Source organism: Gorilla gorilla, chromosome 7, assembly GCF_029281585.2.
Source record: "Gorilla gorilla gorilla isolate KB3781 chromosome 7, NHGRI_mGorGor1-v2.1_pri, whole genome shotgun sequence".
Classification (NCBI taxonomy): Eukaryota; Metazoa; Chordata; class Mammalia; order Primates; family Hominidae; genus Gorilla; species Gorilla gorilla.
In genome coordinates this window covers 21,915,066-21,936,184 of record NC_073231.2, presented here as the reverse complement: position 1 = coordinate 21,936,184, position 21,119 = coordinate 21,915,066, and the positions used below count along the sequence as shown (strand labels likewise).

The following is a 21,119-nucleotide window of genomic DNA, read 5'->3' as shown; positions in this document are numbered from 1 at the left end:
CAGGACCAGCCTGGGCAACATAGCAAGACACTATCTCTTAAAAAAAAAAAAAAAAAACAAAAAACAGCTGGGCATGAGGGCATGATGGTGTGCCCCTGTAGGGGCTCCTCAGCTATTCAGGAGGCTGAGGCAGGAAGATCACTTGAGCCCAGAAGTTCAAAGCTGCAGTGAGCTATGATCATGCCACTGTACTCCAACCTGGGCAGCAGAGCAAAACCCTGTCCTTTGGTGGAGAAGAAAAAGCTCTGGTCCTTACTGTAGTTGTCCAGTAAGGCTCATGGTGTTTGCAGAGAATGGGAAGCTCCCTTCCTCCTCTGTGAGGAACACCTGTAGCTTGGTGGCGTTGGAGTGTGGCCCCTGGCCTGCAGTTAGGAGCCCTGTGTTTTAGTTCCACTCTGGCCCCAATACGCTGCCTGAGCAAGTCTTTTACTCTCCCTGGGCTTCATCTTCACATCCTGAAAGTGTAAGTGTCTGAGAATCTAAGACCCTGTCAGCTTTTACAGCCCTTACCTTTCTAGGGACAATTTGGAGCTCACCTAATTTTCTGAGTAACTGCTGTTACTGGTATGATTCTCTGAATTTCGTGGTGCTTGAATCCCAGAAAATCTAAGCGCACATACTTTTAAGAAATGAGGCCAGTACCCAGGATATATTGAAAAAGATAGAATCCTTTTATGTAGGCGATCAGTCCCACCCAGCGGGGAAGCAGTTGTTAAGTCCTTTTACTCTGTGTTGCATAATGTGTCTTAGAGAAAAGTGGATCTGTTTAGTCTTAGTGAAAAGACAGGGCATGTTTTTGAGCTTTTGTCATCCTGTGTCGATGAGCTTGATAACTGAGTTATGCATCCAGATTTTTCAGTCTGAGTTAAAAACTAATTACGTTTTACTTGGTGGTTTTCTGTATCTGAATGGAAACAAAGTTAATGTAACTGGAAACATTGTGGATTTGAATTTGAGTTTCGTATTTGACTGGTTAGAAGACTTTTATGGTCTGAATACTTGGGTCCCTCTACATTAATATGTTGAAGCCCCAACCTGCAATGTGATTGTGTTTGGAGACAGGGCTGGTGAGGAGGTGATGAAGGTTAAACGGGGTCCTAAGAGTGGGATCCTAATCCAGTAGGGGTGGTGCCCTTAGAAAAAGATGAAGAGATGGGCTTGGCATGGTGGCTCATGCTTGTAATCCCAGCACTTTGGGAGGCTGAGGCAGGTGGATCACCTGAGGTCAGGAGTTTGAGACCAGCCTGGCCAATGTGGGGAAACCCCTTCTCTACTAAAAATACAAAAAAAATTAGCCAAGGGTGGTGGCAGGTGCCTGTAATCCCAGCTACTGGGGAGGGTGAGGCAGGAGAATTCCTTGATCCCAGGAGGCGGAGGTTGCAGTGAGCCGAGATAGCACCATTGCACTCCAGCCTGGGCAGCAAGAGCCGAAACTCTCTTTCAAAAAAGAAAAGAGGAAGAGACATTGGAACTGTCCTCAGTATGTGAGGTAGAATGAGAATGTGGCCATCTGGATGCCAGGAAGAGGGCCCTTGCTGGGAAGCAGATCAGCTGGCACCTCTATCTTGGACATTCCAGCCTTCAGAACTGTGAGAAAACAAATTTCTGTTGTTTAAGGCACCCCATCTGGTATTATTACTATTATGGCAGCCCGAGCCGACTAAGAAGACTAATTTGATTCTACTGTATTATGTTTTACAGAAAAATTAATAGCAACTAATTTTTTTGGATGCTGTCAATAAATTGAGAGGTGTTTCTTAATCACCACAGAGTTAAAAGTAGAACAGAAAAATCGAGCAGAAACAATGTGCTTTTAGATCCCTGTGATCCTGTTGCCATTGATTGTACAATGAAGTGTTTGTGTGTATTAGCAAATTGAAACCAAATGGATATCCACCATACTGACTCACAGTTACTCTGCTGAAAGGTAAGCGGCAGGAATGTTCCAGCCAATTTCAGGTTTTCAATAAATCCTTTCAGAACACTTAAGTAGAAAACCAGACCCAGTATTGAAACAGCCATTTTCTTGAAGCTTTAAAATGAATGTGAGAAGGAATTGTAATTAAACCCAACAGAGCTGTTCTTTTTCCTTTCCTTTTTTTTTTTTTTTTTTTTTTTGAGATGGAGTCTGGCTCTGTTGATCAGGCTGGAGTGCAATGGTGCAATCTCGGATCACTGCAACCTCCGCCTCCTGGGTTCAAGCGATTCTGCTGCCTCAGCCTCCTGAGTAGCTGGGATTTACAGGCACCCACCACCATGCCCAACTAATTTTTTGTGTTTTTAGTAGAGACAGGGTTTCACCATGTTGGCCAGGCTGGTCTCGAACTTCTGACCTCAGGTGATCCACCCACCTTGGCCTCCCAAAGAGCTGTTCCATTTTACTTGTCAAAATGTGGAAATATATGAGACCAGATTATAAGAGATTATAACAAACCAAATCTAAACTACCTTTGCTTCTTTGGAAATATACTGAAATAAGATGAGATAGTGATGAAAATTATTTGTAATAGTAATTATTATAATGTCAATGATAGCAGCTCACACTGTTAAGTATATGTGAAGTTCCAGGCTCAGTTTTAGTAATTTCATCTATAAATTCATTTAATCCTCACAATAACTTTGAGTCTTATCCCTATTCTATAGACAAGGAATCTTCCACAGAAAAGTTAAATAATTTGTCCAATGTTAAACAGCTGGAAAGTGGCAGAGGTGGGATTCAGACCAGCCAGTGATGCTGTTAACCAACACATTATTAATCTCAATACTATTAGTATGGCCATGAGTTTTGTTTCTTTGATTGATTGATTGATTGATTGATTTATGAGATGGAGTTTCACTCTTGTTGCCCAGGCTGGAGTGCAATTGACGCAATCGTGGCTCACCACAACATCCCCTTCCCTGGTTCAAGCAATTCTCCTGCCTCAGCCTCCCGAGTAGCTGGGATTACAGGCATGAACCACCATACCTGGCTAATTTTGCATTTTTAATAGAGATAGGGTTTGTCCATGTTGGTCAGGCTGCTCTCGAACTCCCGACCTCAGGTGATCCACCCGCCTCGGCCTCCCAAAGTGCTGGGATTACAGGAGTGAGCCACCGCGCCTGGCCTGAGTTTTATTTTTAATAATAAAGTCTAATTTGTTTTTTTTTGTTGTTGTTTTCTGTTTGTTTGTTTTTTGAGACATTTTCACTCTGTCGTCCAGGCCGGAGTGCACTGGTTCCACCATAGATCACTGCAGCCTTGAATTCCTGGACTCAAGAAATCCTCCTGTCTCAGCCTCCCATGTACCTGGTATCACAGATGTGTGTCAGCATGCCCAGCTGATTTTTATATTTTTTTGTAGAGATGGGGGTCTCACTTTGTTGCCCAGGCTGGTCTTGAGCTCCTGGGCTTAAGTGATCCTCCCACCTAGGCCTCCCGCAGTAGCGAGATTACAGGCATGAACCACCACACCAGGCTAACGTTTAATTTTTTTAAAAATTAAAATTCTTGTTGCCCAGCTGAATGGTTTAGAAACCGTGGCACTTTTCTTTTCAGGCCTTGGTTTAAAGCTTGATGTTAACTCTGATGTGAATGATTTTATGTGGCTATTGAAAATTAATGTTGCTTCAGGAAAAATAGCTAATGCATGCCGGGCTTAATACCTAGGTGATGGTTTGGTAGGTGAAGTCAACCACCATGGCCCACGTTTACCTATGTAACAAACCTGCACAGCCTGCACATGTATACCCCGGAACTTAAAACAATAAAAAATACAGTAATAATAAATAAAATTAATTCTGCTGAATAAATAACTGCTGAGTAAATCCTTCATGATCAATTCAGACATCTTTAGAGAGACCCGCCTTCACTCTCTTTTGGAGGCAATACCAGCTTTTCCCAGGTTTTAGATGATAAATATCTGTGTTCTTCTCTACACACATGAGTTGCCATTTCAGAGGCCAGCCTGAGCCAGGCAGGATTACAGAAGTAGCGCAGAATGCTCTCCCTGCCCCGTGACTCCTGTGAGCTGAGGAGGGAGAGTGTGTGTTTATGCAGCAAACACAAAGCGGCACAAAGAATGGTGATGGGTGGGGAAAAGGCCCCATGAGAAGAATGTCCAGGGGTGGGTCGGTAAAGAAAGGCCTCCTGAAAGAGATGGTTTTTGGTTTTCTTCTAGAGAAAGAGAAACCACATTTCAAAAGGGCAACTCTTTATTTCAGTTGAGTTTATTGTGGGTTAATAAAGTAAATTCCTTTCAAGATAGTAGTCCGTCCAAAACTTGCAGTGACTTGCCTATCATCGCTGGTTTCTCTTCTTTCTTGCTAAGTTATTTCCTTCGTGGTTTATGTAAACTGATTATTTTTTCATTCATTTCGTGTTAAAGGTAATTTAAAATCTTCTTCAAATTACTTTTATATCCTTTTAAACTTTTCTAGGTGAGAATTTGAGGGAGATAGTAAGCAAAATTATGAGAGATTTTTCACATACTTGAATAAAGTAATTACTAAAAATCAGAGGTTATTACTCAATAAGTTATTCTAAAAGCCAACTTGAGGCCAGACATGGTGGCTCACATCTGTAATCCCAGGAATTGGGGAGGATGAAGTGGGAGGATTACTTGAGCCCAGGAGATTGAGACCAGCCTGGGCAACAGAGTGAGACCCTGTCTTTACAAAAAATTAAAAAACTAGCTGGGCAAGTGGCACACACTTGTGGTCCTCGCTACTCAGGAGGCTGAGGTGGGAGGATCACTGAACCCAAGTGGTTGAGGGTTCATTGAGCTATAATTGTACCACTGCACTTCAGGCTAGGTGACAGAGCAAGACCCTGTCTCTAAAATGTGAATAAAATTTAATTTTAATGTGTCACTAATAGATGTTTCTATATTTTTATGTAATTAAATCAGTTTCCTTAAACTGTGTATCAGGATCTCTTTTCATAAAAATAGTATTAATCGCTAACATGTTTTGAGTGCCTGTGTGCGCCAAGCACGGTGCTAAGCCCTCTTTTAAATGCATAATCTCATTTAATTCTCACATCTCCTAGTAGGGATACTGTGATTATCCCCATTCTACAGATGAGGAATTTGAGGGTCTGAAAGCTTCAGTAACGTGTCCAAAGTTACACAGTGGGGTAACTGGTGGAGACGGGAAATGGGCCTGGTGTTCTGGCCCCACAGTCTGTGCTCTTAACCCTGGTCCTTCAAGTGCATGCAGAAGTCTTGACACACTCCTGTCTTCTTTCATGGACATATGTGAATTCTTCATTAAACCACATGTGTGTGAAGGAGAATGTGGGGAAGGCTGGCTTGTGCTAAGAACTCTTCTAAGTACTGGAATGAAGTGCACAGAAGAGACCCGTTCCTTCCATTAGGGACCTAAAATTCTAATAAGGGGGTAAAGAAAATAAATACATTTTTGGATTCATGATGATGAATCCAAAAATAAAAGAGAAAGGGCCAAGCATGGTGGCTCACGCCTATAATCCCAGCACTTTAGGCGGCCAAGGCAGATGGATCACTTGAGGTCAGAAGTTCGAGACCAGCCTGGCCAAGATGGTGAAACCCCATCTCTACTAAACATAACAAAATTAGCTGGGTTTGGTGGCCGGTTCCTGTAGTCTCAGCTACTTGGGAGGCTGAGGCAGGAGAATCTCTTGAACCTGGGAGGTGGAGGTTGCAGCTAGTTGAGGTCGCACCACTGCACTCCAGCCTGGGTGACAGAGCAAGACCCTATCTCAAAAAAAAAAAAAAAAAACAAGCAAAAAATAAAATAAAAATAAAGCAGTGAAGGAGATTAGATTTTTAAACGGGTGGTCAAGAAAGGCCTCACTGAGAGGGCGACATTTGGGCAGACACCTGAAAGGAAGGGAGGAGGGAGGCATTTGGGTGTCAGGTGGGAGGACTTTCCAGGCACAGGGACCAGCCGTGCAGAGACCCCAAGGTAAGGCAGGGTGTAGGGTGCGTGAGGAACAGTGAACCACCCACCGTGTGTGGTGGGGGCTGGAGGACGTGGATGGGCGGAGGAGGTCAGGACCGACCAAGCAGGGCCATGCGGGTGCCTGCGAGGCACATGTCCTCTTTTCATCCTCACGGACATCATCACTTGTAAATGCTTGATCTTTTCCAGGCGTTTCACGCAATTCTTACTTGGCAGTAATTATGGAGAAGATTGCTTTGTGGAATGACTCATGAGTAGGCTTAATATGTCACAGTGCAGGCTCGCCCATTCATTCAAGAAGTGCTTAGAGTCCCCGTTCTGTGTTGGGCAGTGTACTAGATTCTGAGACTACAAACAGGATTAAGCAAATATGCCCTCTTAAGGAGCTTACTGGTTGGAGGGTGAGGGGATAAGGGGGTGTCTAAGCAAATCGTTGCAATGAAAACTTTTGGCTCTTCAGATTCCAGCTCAGCTGTCCTGGCCTCTCTGCTGCTTTGCATTTATAGTGCTGTATGCTCATTATTTCCTTACATGTCTGTCTCCTTCTAGACGGTGAAATCCATAAGGATAGAGTTCAGCTCTTAGTTACTTTCATATTTTCCAGTGCCCAGCACAGTGTACTGGTTGCACAATAGGTGTTTAAAAACATTGCTTGGCTTGATTTGAATGGAGACCTGTGCGAAGCACTGTGTATCCACAGTAAAGGAGCAACACTAACTCGTTGTGAGGGAGAACTGGAGGAGAGGCGGTGACATTTGAACTGTTTGGAATGCGCCTGCAGGAGCTTGCCAGCGGAGGAGGCTGCTGGGGTTGCTGAGGGTGCAGATGTGGCATTGTCAAAGGATACCATGTGCTTGGGGAACGTCAAGGCCAGAGTCAGCATGCCTGGAGCAGACGTGTCCCGGGGCCAATGAGAGATGAGCCTCTGCCTCGAGGGGGGTAGAGGCTGATTAGTTCTAATAATGTAGACACAAACTTGCACGAGTGCTACACATTTTTTGGGAATGGATAGTAGAGTACATGTTTAAAATAATTTGGAGACAGAGTGTCTGGCCACTTCTGTTGGTGTGAACAGTCCTAAGTGTCTCCCCAGCCGCCGCCTTCAGAGGCTGGATAGGTGGTGGGCCATGAAGTGAAATGTGGAATAGAGTAGCAAGAAGTTTTCTGGAGGAGAATAGTGAGTTTAGTTTGGGGCATGTGAAATTGGAGGAGGCTACAGACTGGGAAGCACCTCAGAGGGATATGTGCATGCCTGAGGTTTAAGAGTAAAAATATGTAGAGACTAAGGAAACCATCAGAAAAGAGCTGACATAAAGATATAAGAGACAGGCCCAGTGGCTCCCGCCTGTGGTCTTAGCTACTAGCTACTCGGGAGGCTGAGACAGGAGGATCTCTTGAGCCCAAGTTTGAGTCTACAGTGAGCTATGATTGCACCACTGTGCTCCTGCCAGGGTGACAGAGCGAGACCCTCTGAAAAGAGAAGAAAAAAAAAAAGTTGGTGTGAAGTTTTGAGGTCTCAGTGATCTCACCACCTCATTGCTCAATGGAGCTCTGCTCATAAACCTTGACTCCTAATGAGCCAAGAGGCTCACTGTGCACCTTCTTTTGTTCTTATCAGGCATTATTAGCATAGGTGTCAGATGGTAAATAAATTTGCTGGTGCACATGTGAAGACCCTTGTTTATCTCCTTTGTATGGTAGCTGGGAAAATGAAGCAACACCTCTAAGTCTTTGGTTTCTTCCCCTCTGAATTTAAACGTTCCTGTAGTTGTGGGACACATGTTCCAGGCCTGTGACTAAGGCAGTTATTTTTGTTTAATCCCCACCTGAAGCCACAGACATCTTGTGAACATACTTGCAGAGGCAGGTACTGACAGCATCACCGAGAATGCTGCGCTTCTGTGCAGTTCAAGTCATCGTGAGAACTTCTCTTTGTGGGACTTTTTGCTCCTTTGTCAAATTACTGCACTCTTAAGACTTGCCGTGTTTTTGTTATGACTCACCTGTGTTGCTGTGCCTTTGTCTGGGGAGCTTACCCTTGAATTTAAGCAAATGAGGATAGTTATACAGAGTCCTATTGCCTTGATGAACTCAAGAAGGTGGAATACTAAAATCCCATTTGCAACATATAAATCTAGAGTGTTACTGAAATACTCTGTGTTCTGCAACGTATTTACTTAACAGATAGAGCGTGTATGCTACGTAAGTCATGTACCAGACACTGAGGGATTGTGGGATGAGTAAGACGTAGTTTTTGCCTTCTTGGTATTAACTGCCAAATAGAAGAGGTGACAAGGTCTTCTTTCATCACATTTGTTCTTATAATACTCAAATTTAATAAAAAGAACTGTAGGATTTTGGAAGAGGGTGTAATTACAAATACGAAAGTTCGCTTAATTTTTTTCTTGCTGTAATATAGGAGATTATATAATGTAATAGAGTTACACTCTTAAATAGGTAGGGGCCAGGCGTGGTTTAATGTTGATGCTTTGTGCTGTTTAACTTTTGCCCCCTGAGATCTGAGAAGTAAGGAGGATGCACATGTATTGAGCTATTTTTCAGGACTTGACTGAGGTACTAGAAAGTAGAATGAGAAGAGGAGTTATGGCCCAGAATATAGAATGTAGAGATTGAGGTCAAAGTCAGTAATGATGGCGTGAAAATACAGAGGAGGGCCAGCAGGTGATTAGGACACAACAGATTGGCTTTCTGGCAGTCAACAAAGAAGAGGCTGACCTAGAGCCTCTTGTCAATGTCAAGAAAGGGATGCGGGGCCCTGTTTTATTCTTTACCTCTTGTGTCTTGAATTTAACCAGGCAAATTGGATAGTTTATCAAGTTTACACTACTCTCTTCCCAGTAGGCTATTTTAAAGGTATAGCATTTTAAATTAAACGTGAGAAAATAAACACTTGTCATCTTACCACCACCAAATAGCTTTTAACTTAAAAACTTATGACTATTTGGTACCTTTTCTTTTTGCATATTCTCATGCACATATGTTTATGTATATAATGGAGACAGTGTCTGCTGTTTTTTTTTTTTTAGTTTTTTTGAGACACAGTCTTGCTGTGTCGCCCAGGCTGGAGTGCAATGGCACGATCTCGGCTCACTGCAACCTCCACCTCCCTGGTTTAAGCGATTCTCCTGCCTCAGCCTCCTGAGTAGCTGAGATTGTAGGTGCCTGCCACCACGCCCAGCTAGTTTTTGTATTCTCAGTAGAGACAGGGTTTCACCATGTTGTTCATGCTGGTCTTGTGCTCCTGACCTCAGGTGATCCACCCACCTCGGCCTTCCAAAGTGCTGGGATTACGGGCGTGAGGCACCATGCCCAGCATGGATCATGTATAGTCTTGAAAATCATAATTAGGACTTGGACTTTGAACTGGAGTGACTTAAATGTTAACGGGATCACTCTGATAGTTGTGTTGGGAGTAGATTAGATATGGGTGAAGTAGGAACAGGGAGATCAGTTTGGAGGGGGCGCTGTGATGGCAGCAGGAGGTTATGGTTTCTGGGACCCAGGTTGTGGCAGTGGGGCCTGGTCAGATTCTAGGTATGTGCTTGAAGGTAAAGCCCATGAGGTTTGCTTAGATTGGATTGGGGGTGAGAGCAAAGGGAGGAGTCACAGATGACCATGACCATGTTGGTGTGAGCACTGGAAGAATGGTGCAGGCTTTACCCGAGATGGGAATGGATGGTGGAAACACAGATGTTGGGAAGGGGAGATCCGAAACTCATTTATATAGAAATGATTGATAAGAGGCCATGTGGAGTAGAAAACTGGATATGCAAGTTTGAAGTGCATGGGAGAAATCTGGTCTACGGATATAAATTTAGGATTCAGCACCATATATATGATATTTAAAGCCACCAGACTGGATGAGATCCCCACGGCAGTAAGTGTAGAGAGCACAGGTCAAGGATAGCTCTGGGGTGCTCCCTGGACTCTCCAAAGTCAAGAAGGAACAGCCAGGAAGGTAGGGGCATCCCTGAAGCCAAGTAAGGAAAGCCTTTCAAGGAGAAAGGAGGAACTAACTGCATCCAATACTGCTGTCAGGAGAATGGCGCAGTTAAGAACACAAGTTACAGCAGGCGACAGAAAACCCAACTGGTGGACGTAAACCAGAGGCTGTGTGTGTTTATTCCTCGGGAGGGCTGGAGGCAGGCCGTTCCAGGTTTGACGATTCAGAAATGTCCTCTTTCTGCCTCTCCGCTCATCTCACATCAGCATGTGGCTTTGTCATTGGCTTTTCAGTTAAAATATGGCTGCTAGGAGTTCCATGTGCATGCCACCACTTCCTGTGGCTGTGTTCAAAGGCTGGAAGCAAAGGACGGCATCTCAGGGCAGGGACCTCCTCCTCTCTTTGTTTTTCGGGGGGACACCCATGCAGCAGCTCCCCCTTCGCCCTCTTGTCCTTGTGTCTGATTGGTACAGACCAGATCTGGCTCTTGCCCCTACTGGCATGAAAGGTTGGGAAGCAAGTATTTGACTTTTTAAACTTTTCTATGGGGTTAAGCAATGGAGATGGGGATTAGGAATGACAGTTGGCTCGCCAGGAAAGGTGTTAGACACAGTGAGGTTAAATAAAAAAATAATAATAAAAGTTATCAACTCTTTGTATTCATTGTTTCATCAAGAGCTTTCGCTCACTTATATTTGGGGGCATAGGATTTTTTTTTGATCTGCTGCTGTTCATTTCCTTTGCCTGTTGTTTTTATGTCTTTTTATTTTACATATGGTGATTTCTTAATTTTTTTTCACTTTTATGTTGTCAAATACATTGTTTCCTTTAACTTTTCCTGTGTTTTTATGCATAATAAGACGGTCCCTACTCAAGAAGCCTGACCCATGTTTAATTATTGTTTTTTATGGTTTCATCTTAAGCCCTTTGCTTTGTAATCCGATTTAATTTATTTTGGTGGATGGTGAGCGCTGACAGCTAATATTTGTATGGTACTTTGTGCCAGATGCTGTTCTAAGCATTTTAAAATTATAAATTCATTTAATTCTCACAAGAACCTATGAGGTAAGGAGTACTCCTATCACCCCCATTCTCACATATGAGAAAACAGAAGTGCAGAACGGTGAGGAACCTGCTCACTAGGCAGTGTGAGGTGGCGCCGGGTTTGAACCTGGACGATCTACCTCGAGATTGTCAACTTTTAACTACTGTACCGTTCTGCTTCTCAAATTTTAATTTGGCAATTCAGATATCTTAATACCACAAATAAGTATGTTTTTGCTGATTTAAGATACCTCCCTTATCCTATCCTATCCTGAATTTTTATATTTCTGAGATGTATATACCACTGTATTAATCTGTCAGTACGGTTTTATTCCAGTAAGACTTTTATTATTTTATAATGTCTTACTCCAACTAGTTGCACAAGTTCCTTGTTTTTTTTTTTAACTTAAAAAATTGTGGCAAAATATATATTGCACAGAATGTGCCATTTTAACAATTTTTTAAATGTACAGCTCTGTGGCATTAAGTACATTCACATTTTTTGCAGCCATCCTCTGTATCCATCTCCAGAACTTTGTTTTCCCCCCTGAAATCCTGTATCCATTTTACTAACCCCCAGTTCTCCGTTTCTTTCAGCCCCTGGCACTCATCACTCTATGTTCTGTCTATATGCATTTGACTATTCTAGTAATCATGAAGGAGAATCATACATTATTGGTAACTGGCTTGTTTCACTTAGCACCATGTCCTCAAGGTTCATCCATGTTGTAGCATGTGTCAGCTTCCTTTTTAAGGCAGAATAGTATTCCATATCTGTACTACCTTTTGTTTATTCGTTCATCTGCCTGTGAACAGTTGGGTTGCTTCCACATTTTGGCTATTGTGAATAATGCTGCTGTGAAGATGGTTGTACAGATACCTGCTCAAGTCTTTCACTTTTTTTTTTTTTTTTTTTAAGACAGAGTCTTGCTCTCTCGCCCAGGCCAGAGTACAGTGGCATGATCTCAGCTCACTGTAACCTCCACCTTCCAGGCTCAAGTGATTCTCCTGCCTCACCCTCCCAAGTAGCTGGAATTACAGGTGCCTGCCACCATGCCCAGATAATGTTTTTTGTATTTTTAGTAGAGATGTGGTTTCACCATATTCGCCAGACTGGTCTCAAACTCCTGGCCTGGCCTCCAGTAATCCCCTGCCTCGGCCTCCCAAAGTGCTGGGATTACAGGCACGAGCCACCACCCCCAGGCCTGCTTTCACATCTTTTGGATCTGTACCTAGACATGCAGTTGTTGGATTATATGGTAACTTAAGGTTTAATTTTTGGAGGAACCACCATACCATTTCCACAGTGGCTACACCATGTTACATTCCCGCTAGCCTTGCACAAGGGTTCCAGTTTCTCCGTGTCCTTGCCAACACTTGTTAATTTTTTGTTTTTGCTTTTTTTTTTTTTTTTTTTTTGATGATAGCATCCCATTAGGTACAAAGTGGTATCTCACTGCGATTGTGATTTGCATTTCCCTAGTGACTAGTGATGTTGAGCATCTTTGCATGTGTCTGTGGGCTATTTGTTGTCTTTTTAGGAGAAATGTCTATTCGAGTCCTTTGTCCAGTTTTTAAATTGGGTTTTTTGGTATTTTCATTGTTGAATTGTAGTCTTAATGTTTTTCTGTTCTAAATTTTTTTTTGGCTATTCTTAATTATTCTAGATTAATTTAACATGTTTTAAAAATTCAATTCTCGCATTTAAAAGCAATCACATGGAGGTTCAGATTGCAATAGCATTTAATAAGATATCAATTCATGGAAGAATTCACATGTGTACACGTTCAGAACTTTTATTTTTGTCATTTTTATAATTTTCACAACAGAATAGCACTTTTTTGATAAATTTATTCACAGAAACAGTGCATATGTGTGTGTCTTTGTGTGCAATTCCTTTTTGTTACCAAAGTAAGGGATTTCTTTTTCTGTTTTTTTCCTGGCACATAGGAAATATATGGATTTTGTATAATACTGATTTGGTAAGAAGCCCATCAGGTTTATTTAATATTTATACAATGATACTCTACCATTGAAGCTAAATTCTTAAACATGTATATTTAGTGTTGGTGAAAGAATTTGGTCCCTTAAGTTTAATTGGAAGTGGACCTGCAGCCACGGTTTTGAGTATGTATAATTTATTTCTCTCATAACTTATTGTTAACTTGTTTGTCACTTTTAGGTTTCCCCTGATTTTATAATAATTCCTAGTTACTGTAGGTAATTACTCTAAAGGTAACTGTCTCTAAGTAGTTGAGTTGTATTTAAGGAACCCAAGTTATAATTATAGCTACAGACATATTCTCTGAATTAACTGGAAAGAAAATACGTATTCTCATGTCTCGTATTTTAACTGTGTCTGTTAGTTTGGCATTTTCTCTTTCTGACCTTAGTAGTTAGTGGCCTTGCCACTTGTGTGCCATACTGATATATTTCAAATGGACCTCAATAATCTTTTCATTTTTTAGTTAAAATTCTCACTTCTCTAACCCTGGCAGGTGCTGGTACACTAGCTTCCTATCTTTTTCCCTGATTTCAGTCTTCAGTCAGTTCTGCACACTGCTACCACACAATCAAGTTCTGATGTAAATGATAAAAAAGCCTCACCCTCCCCGACCCCCCCAACCCACATCTTCCCACCATATCCATCCCTAACATTTAAGGTCTAAAATTATGAGTCTGGCATTCAATGCCATGTCTCACCCAACTGTAAACTACCTACCTCTCCAGCCTTATTTTCTTCTTCCCACCTGTGTTCCTACTAAGCTGTATAAACTACAGAACAACATACCTTATGGTGAGACATGATGTTTTCTCTAGTTTACAGTTTTTACTGAGAACATCTAATTCTGTGGCAGGATGTCAGGTGGTTCTGGCTCTGTATATTTTTGAACTTTGTGATTACTTGCAGTTGCCTTACTAGGTAAGCACATAAATACTTGTGTAAGACACACCTTCATGTGAATCTATTGTCCAGATTTTTATTAAGATGATCTGTTTTGGCCAGGCACGGTGGCTCACACCTGTAATCCCAGCACTTGGGGAGGCCACGGCAGGTGGCTCACTTAAGGTCAGGAGTTTGAAGCCTGGTGAAACCCCATCTCTACTAAAAATACAAAAAAATTAGCCGGGTGTGGTGTCGTGTGCATGTAATCCCAGCTTCCTACAACACAAGTTGTGCAGCACATCTGTAGGACGTATTCATCTTGCATAACTGGAACTTTCTACCCGTTGAACAACTCCCCATTTCCCTTCCCCACCAGCCCCTGGCAAGCGCCATTCTACCATTTTGTTTTACAGAATAGGATAATATTAATATTAACACTATCCTGTTGTTCACTTAATCTTTCCATTGAAATTTTAGTTTTGCTAGGCGTCTTTTACTGATTTTTATTTTTGTTAAATATAGTATACTTACTCAGGTTTTCTGAGGTGAGTATTTTAGTAAATTGGTTGATTAGTGAAGGTTTGCTTCAAATCCAATAGACTGTGTTACTATCTAAGGCAAAGTGGAGGTGTTATTCCTTCCAGATTTTCCCTACATAAAAGATGGTTATAATTACAGAATAAAAACAAATCTGTTGTCTATACGTAAGTCTGTGCTAAGTGCACGAGCTTAAAATAAACCACTGAGGTCAATAATATCCTGCAAGTAGATCTTAAATCTTTATCTTTCTCATCTGGGATAAGTTACACAATATGATATGAACTGGTAAATGTCACCTTTTCGGAACTGTAACTCAGAGAAGTCCTGTATTGATTTCACTGTTTAAGAATTTAGTGCCTGTGTTACTTGCAGTCTCTCAATTAACCTAATATTGCTATGTTTTAATATTGCCAACTTTACTGTTAAGCTAAACGTCGGGACTGTTGGTGAAATAGTTAAATGTCTTTGTTGCATCCGCACTGTTTTCACCATTCCGCTGTAGGAGCTCCTGTCCAGTAAGAGCTCCAGTCTGAACTCTTGTCTGCCTCCAAGCCTCATACTTCTTTCTTTAATTGAGATGTTTCTATTCTGTGGCATGGCCGAGGGAACACTGGGCGGGTGGTTAGACACTTGGATTCTGTCACTGGCCGGGTATGTGACCCAAGTAAGCCATTTAACCACCTAAGTAGTCTTCTCATCTATTAACTGGGATAGTAATAGTCACACACTGTTAGGATTATTCTTTCTATCAAAGAAACTAATCTTTTGGTGAAATCGGCGTTCGTTATCCTCATTGCTCATTTGTCAAGAGCCATGGTGGAATTGGGAAGACTTTGGTGAGGACTGGCTGCCATTAGGTGTAGGGGATGGGCCTGGATAGGGGTGACAATGAGATAGGGAAGGTCAGGGAAATGATATTTGGTTGCAGGGGTAAGCTTTCCTCTAGTGCAGCTGTGCGAAGGTACAGTTCTTCTGTAGTAATTCCCAGGCACACTCAGAAATGTCTGCAAACCTAAGTTGTGTTTAGAAACAAAGCTATGAGGCATGCATTTCTGAAGAATAAGCTGATTTCCAAAATGTAGGAAGCCTTGGCTTCACTGTGGCTGTGGCCCAGTCATTTTGATCTGTTACTTGCCCAACCTTGCTTATTAGTTTTGATGATGACTCATCAGTGTTTCTGCTGAAGGGGCGGCAATTTGGCAAACTTATATTCTAAAAATCTGTTTCCCTGTTCTTCCTAAAGCAAGTAAAACTGGTGGCTAACCATAAATTTTTAAAGTGGGTATTTGCTATCTAACAGTTGCTAATTATTGTAAAGGATGTAAAGAAAAAAGTCTCTAATAGACTGAAGATTCAAATAAGCTTGTAAAAATGGGTTAAGCACTGAATGCTTCAGTATAGATGATGGGAGAACACATTATCAAAATACATCATTTACTCTTGGCATTTAAAAAAATGAATTTGTTGAGGAAACATTTATTAAGTCTCACTCCATGCTAGACCTTTGCCAGTTCCTGAGGACCAGAATTGAATCAGGTGCTCTTCCTGATCTCAGGAACCTTAGAGGTAGTCCAAGAAGAATGTGGAGGCAAATGTTTTGATAGAAACAAGTACATGGTGTGAGCAGAAAGCAAGGCTTAGTCCATGGCATGCAGAGAAGGGTGTCCTGGCAGGATAAGCTCACAGAGAGGTCCTGATTCTCAACAGTGCTTCAGAAACTCCAGGTGCATTTTAATCACCTGGGGATCTTGTGAAACTGCAGGTGGTGATTCAGTAGGCCTAGGGTGGAGCTGCAAATGAGTAGCAAGGGTTCAGAAGAGAAGCTTGAGCTGACTTTGGATTCACTGGACAGAAATAGGGGAGGGGATAGAAAGGAGGCCATTCAGTCGGAAGGATGGGCATAAGCAGAAGAATAGAGCAGAATGACTGGAGAGAAACCACGAAGGGGTGTGTGCGTATGAAGGGCTAGAGGCATGGCCTGAGGGGGAAGAAGTGGGTAGGGATCAACCCTACATTGCCTTTTAAGCCTGTGAAATTAAATATTAAATAAAAGGATTGAAACTAAGATCACCATCCTATAGATTGGGGTGTGCAATCTTTTGGCTTCCCTGGACCACATTGGAAGAAGAAGAAGAATTGTCTTGGGCCACACATAAAATATGCTAATGATAGCTGATGAGCTAATAAAAGAAATTGCAAAAAAATCTCATAATGTTCTAAGAAAATTTATGAATTTGTATTGGGTTAGCATTCAAAGCTGTGCCGGGCCGCATGCTGTAGATGGTGGAGAATCCCAAATTTTAGATTGGGTCATGACCTTAATTTTCACATTCAGGAGATTAGCATGATGGAGTTGGAAGGGATGGAAGGACAGGATTTTAGGAGTCCATTACAGTTTAGACAATGATATAAAGGGTTAAATAAGGATTCAAAGGGTGGAAGAAGAGCTCTTTGAAAAGAAATGATGTGCCTGTTGGAATATTAATAGGATAGCACATGGTGTGTCCTGGTGTCAGAGAGAAAGCGAGGTTAATCGGAGCAGAGCCCACATGGATGTAGAAGAGCCATACAAGAGTGAGGCTGGAGCCGAAGGAGGGGAGCTTAATGTGGTAACTTCAAATGCCAGGCCTGAGGAGCTTCAGCATCTTTTTCTCCATTAGGATGAGGTTTTTATGAGCAAAATCGCTAGAACAAAGCAATGGGCATTACTTTCCAGCAGCATTATTTGACTCACTTATGGGATCCTTAGTGATACGCAACAATGTCATTTTCATCAAAGGTCTTTTTCAACTCTGGGTAGTCTTCAGTTAGGTGGTACTGGTAGCATTGGGAGACAGTGCTAGAATATATGGAGATCTGGGGAAGAAAAGATGATTCCAATGGTTTGAAGCTGGAAAAAAATAAAAAGTAGGGCTATATGGCTGGGTGGGGTGGATTACACCTGTAATTCCAGCAGTTTGGGAGGCTGAGGCAGGAGGACTGCTTAAGGCCAGAAGTTTGAGACCAGCTGGGGCAACAAAGCAAGATTTTTTAAAAAATAAAACAATGGAGCTATAATTAGCATAAACAGGAGCATGTCAGTCTAAGATGAAAACTTAAAGTACTCAATAAGTACTTTAAAACATGAGTAGCCTTGAGATTCAGAAGGAAGATAGGGCTGCGGGTGAGAACATGGGATTCATCTGCATAGGACAATGGTTAGAGGAAAGTGGAGAAAATAGATTCTCCAAGAGAATGGGCGTGAGGAGGGTTATGAGCGAAAGACTGGACTTGGGCAATGCCCATATTTAGGTAGCAGGTTCGTGAGCATCAGGAGAATGTAGTTTCAGAGATACCAGAGGATACATAGCATGTGTATTTATTTCACTGATAAGTGGAAACATTTTTACTGCAAGAAAGAGTTACAAGTTTGAGTGAAGATCATTTAAGTTTGGCGAATAAACTGTGTGGGGAGTAAAGAAGAAAAGGTGAGATTAAAAAAAAAATCTTAATAGTATAGCACCACCTGGTGTTAGAACATTAGGCATTTTTCAAGTGAAATTTTTTCTTATCAAATTGCATTTTTCTTCCTGTTTGGGTGATTTTAAAATTTTCCACTCAGGAGAATTTTGTTAAAGTTTTCAGTTAACGTGAGTTCTATTTTCTGTGTATAAATGAATGAATTTACTGAGATCTCTCTTTCATTCCAAAGATGTATTTGGACTTGGTTCTTATTTATTTCTTACATGATAGCCTATTGTGCTAATGGATTTTTTTTTTTTTTAGTCACCAGTATGGGAGGTCGTATCAATTTGTTTATTTTTATTTCAGTTTTGCCAAAAGCTGCTTTCTCATGATTATTCTGATTGATCATCTCCTTCAGAGAACATGTGTGAGTTAATTACTTCAGGAGACAGGGTTACTCCTACACTTCTCATATCCTAATTGCCTCATCATTTCTGCTCTCTTGCCTCTAAATGATCAAAAATAAACATGTCTGCATGAAGCTTTCATCTTTCATCTGAAGTTACATGATTGTGAACATTCATTTTGTGTTTTGACTTTGTTGTTAGTGCAGAAGTTTGAGTTTACAGGCTTAAAAAGTGCCAGCTTTCGGGATGAATAGCAGTGGAAACTTTTTTTTTTTTTTTTTAAACCCCAAGGAAAGCCTACGTCCTTGAAAACTGCACAGTCGTCATGGGTGAATTTGCCTAGACCACTTCCTAAATCCAAAGCATCTTTGATGAAAAGTCCTGCGCTGCGGAGGACAGGAAGCACCCCCTCAATAGCCAGCACCCACAGTGAGCTGAGCACTTACAGCAACAATTGTAAGTCGACTTTATATCACACTTCGGGGGTTGTGGAAACAGTCATTACAAGAAAAACTAATGCTCTGCAAATAATTAGAATTTTTGTTTCTGGGGTTTCAGGAAAAATAGGCATACTGCTTCCTTGGAGTTGCTCTGAAAGTTTGGCAGAAAAAAAATTCTTTGAAAAACACTCTTGAAACAATTATGTGTTAAAGTATATTTTTGCATGAAGGATTCTAAAGTGCATCGTCTGAAGTGATGGTGTTTTGGAGGTTTAAGAGTAGCAACCCAGGGGATTTGGACTCTAACTGGAATCAGAAAAAAAGATTATTTCAGTTTCACTTACTTTGCAAAAGACTATCTCCTGTGGAATCTTTGGATGCTAGATTTTGTGTAATAGGGCTAATATAACTTGAATCCTAATTCTAAAAAATTGAAACTCAGGAGAATTTTGTTAAAGTTTTCAGTTAACGTGAGTTGTATTTTCTGTGTATAAATGAGTGAATTTACTGAGATATCTCTTTCATTCCAAAGATGTATTTGGACTTGGTCCTTATTTTCTCATTTCCTTTTTTATACTTCCCCACGAAATAATTCATAAATTTAAACCATCTTGGAGTGCCCGCTGTGCACAGACACCATGATAGGTGCAGTGAGGAGCACAGGATGTAAAAGAAATGGCCCTTATTCTAAAAAATAGTTGAGGGGAAAAAGAAGGTATTTTCATGGATGATGAGAATACCAGTAAAACCAGACACAAGGGTGTGGAGAGGAGTGGCGAACTGATCTCTCCAGTTTGACAGATCAGTTTCTTCTTTTGGGTGAGGAGTTGGGGACAAAGTGTAATAATGCTCATGAGGCTCCTCTGGGTGTGGAGCAGTATTTTAGGATGTCCATATTTGCTTTTATTTTTTTCTCTCAAGTAACTTCTGCTGTTACCCTGATTTTTATATATAAGATGATTGAGGCTCAGAGATGTTGTCACTGGTCTAAAATCACACAGCAGCTATGTGAGGGAACTGAGAATGCATTTTTTGTAGAGAAGGCATTGAATTAATGACCGAATTAATGAGCACATTTCTGACGGGTCACCTAGCAGCAGTAGCTGGACTCATATGAGAGTAAGTAGCTGCATACCCTGGCACTTCAGAAATACTGGGATATGTGACTTGAAATTAAACAGGTTTATCATCAGCTTTATTGTTTGAATTTTGAAGGTGTGGCGCAAAATCAGGCTTGCATGTAAGAGAGAACTCTGAATTTGAAAAGGTAATTCACACGTGTATTATTTTAAGCTTTGTCTTGCAAAGCAATTTTAAAGACAAACTGCCAAAACAGAATCACCAACATGCTCTAGAAAAACTGTTGTGGCAACAGAATTTGTGGCACTTGAAGCAGACACAGTCTGTAGTGCCATAGCCCCGTGTTTTCCATCGACATCCATGTTGACTTGGCCACCGTTTCAGTACTGTGTCTGATGCTCCTAAGGAGGCTGTAAAATGCTTTTGTCCATTCCTTTTTGTCTTTTAACAAAGGGGTCTACCATACACCCACAGAGCCTGTCTAGTGGCGATGTGTTCCTGTTGTGGATTAAGCATTCAAATCAATGAGTCTCTTTCTTAGTTTGATTTGCTAGCTGGTTTAATCTGTTTTGTGTAGTGCCTTGGAGCTTACGCATTTTTTTTTCCCTCCATTCGAATTCACCAAGAGCAAGCATGAGGGATATGAGAGTGAACATGGCTGCAGTTTTTCCTGCTTAAGCTTGCTTTGATCCTTTTAAATGACTGTACCAGGAGGATTTCGCAGTTGTACAGAAACTGATATTTCTTCAAAAATCTTTATCAATTCTACACTCACCCCACCGGCTGGTTCAGAGAGGCACTATGATGCTACCTTATTGACACTGCTGGTCGTGGGATCGTACAGCCTTTGTATAATTCCTTTGTTAGCCACGTTTACTGGGAAAAAAAGTAGGTCGACGATTTCTGGTTTCTTTTCTTTGTAAGCATGCTTAAATTTTTATTCAATAAATTGATTTAGGATCTCTTGACTTCTATTTTTGTAACTTGTAATTTATGGTAATGGTAGTATTTGGGGGCATTTTGTATGTATATTTAAGATGTGAATGCTTCTGTGTAGGACCAATTTTATTGTCTCTTTTATGTGTTTTGCACTCTTAATATAATTCAGCAGCATTGTTAATGTTCTGGCACATGAAATTATCCTATTATCAAAGACTTTTTGATGGTTTAATTTCTTATTAAATAGTTTTTGTGTGTATGTAGCTGGTAGTTGTGCAAGTGTAGAAAAATACTTTTCTAAAATTAAAATGGAAACGTCACATCTTTGATTATTTTCCTAAGTTGTAACTCAAAGTATTAAACATGTATAGTTTTAAAGACTGCCTCAAAACATGAAAAAATCATCTTGCGCTGAAGATTTCCTGTTTCTGATAATGGGTGGTCATGTTAAGAAT

The 21,119-nt window shown here is 41.2% G+C and overlaps 1 protein-coding gene and 1 long non-coding RNA gene across 10 annotated transcripts in view; one reads left to right on the top strand and one right to left on the bottom strand.

The window, feature by feature from the left end:
- The window catches only part of MTUS1 (microtubule associated scaffold protein 1), a 161,371-nt gene that overhangs the window by 62,174 nt on the left and 78,078 nt on the right, over positions 1-21,119 (top strand). For 5 of the 9 annotated variants that reach the window (XM_055348836.2, XM_055348833.2, XM_055348834.2 and 2 more), the window contains exon 4: positions 18,497-18,661. The exons of 3 other annotated variants lie outside the window; for them this stretch is intronic. In XM_055348836.2, coding sequence (XP_055204811.2) covers positions 18,497-18,661 — 165 coding nt within the window. Of the gene's footprint in view, positions 1-18,496; positions 18,662-20,333; positions 20,614-21,119 lie in introns of those variants that run through there. One more of the 9 variants, XM_004046702.5, reaches the window with a different exon arrangement.
- LOC129524183 (uncharacterized) overlaps positions 1-21,119 on the bottom strand; it is a 71,743-nt gene that overhangs the window by 21,831 nt on the left and 28,793 nt on the right. The window lies entirely within an intron of this gene.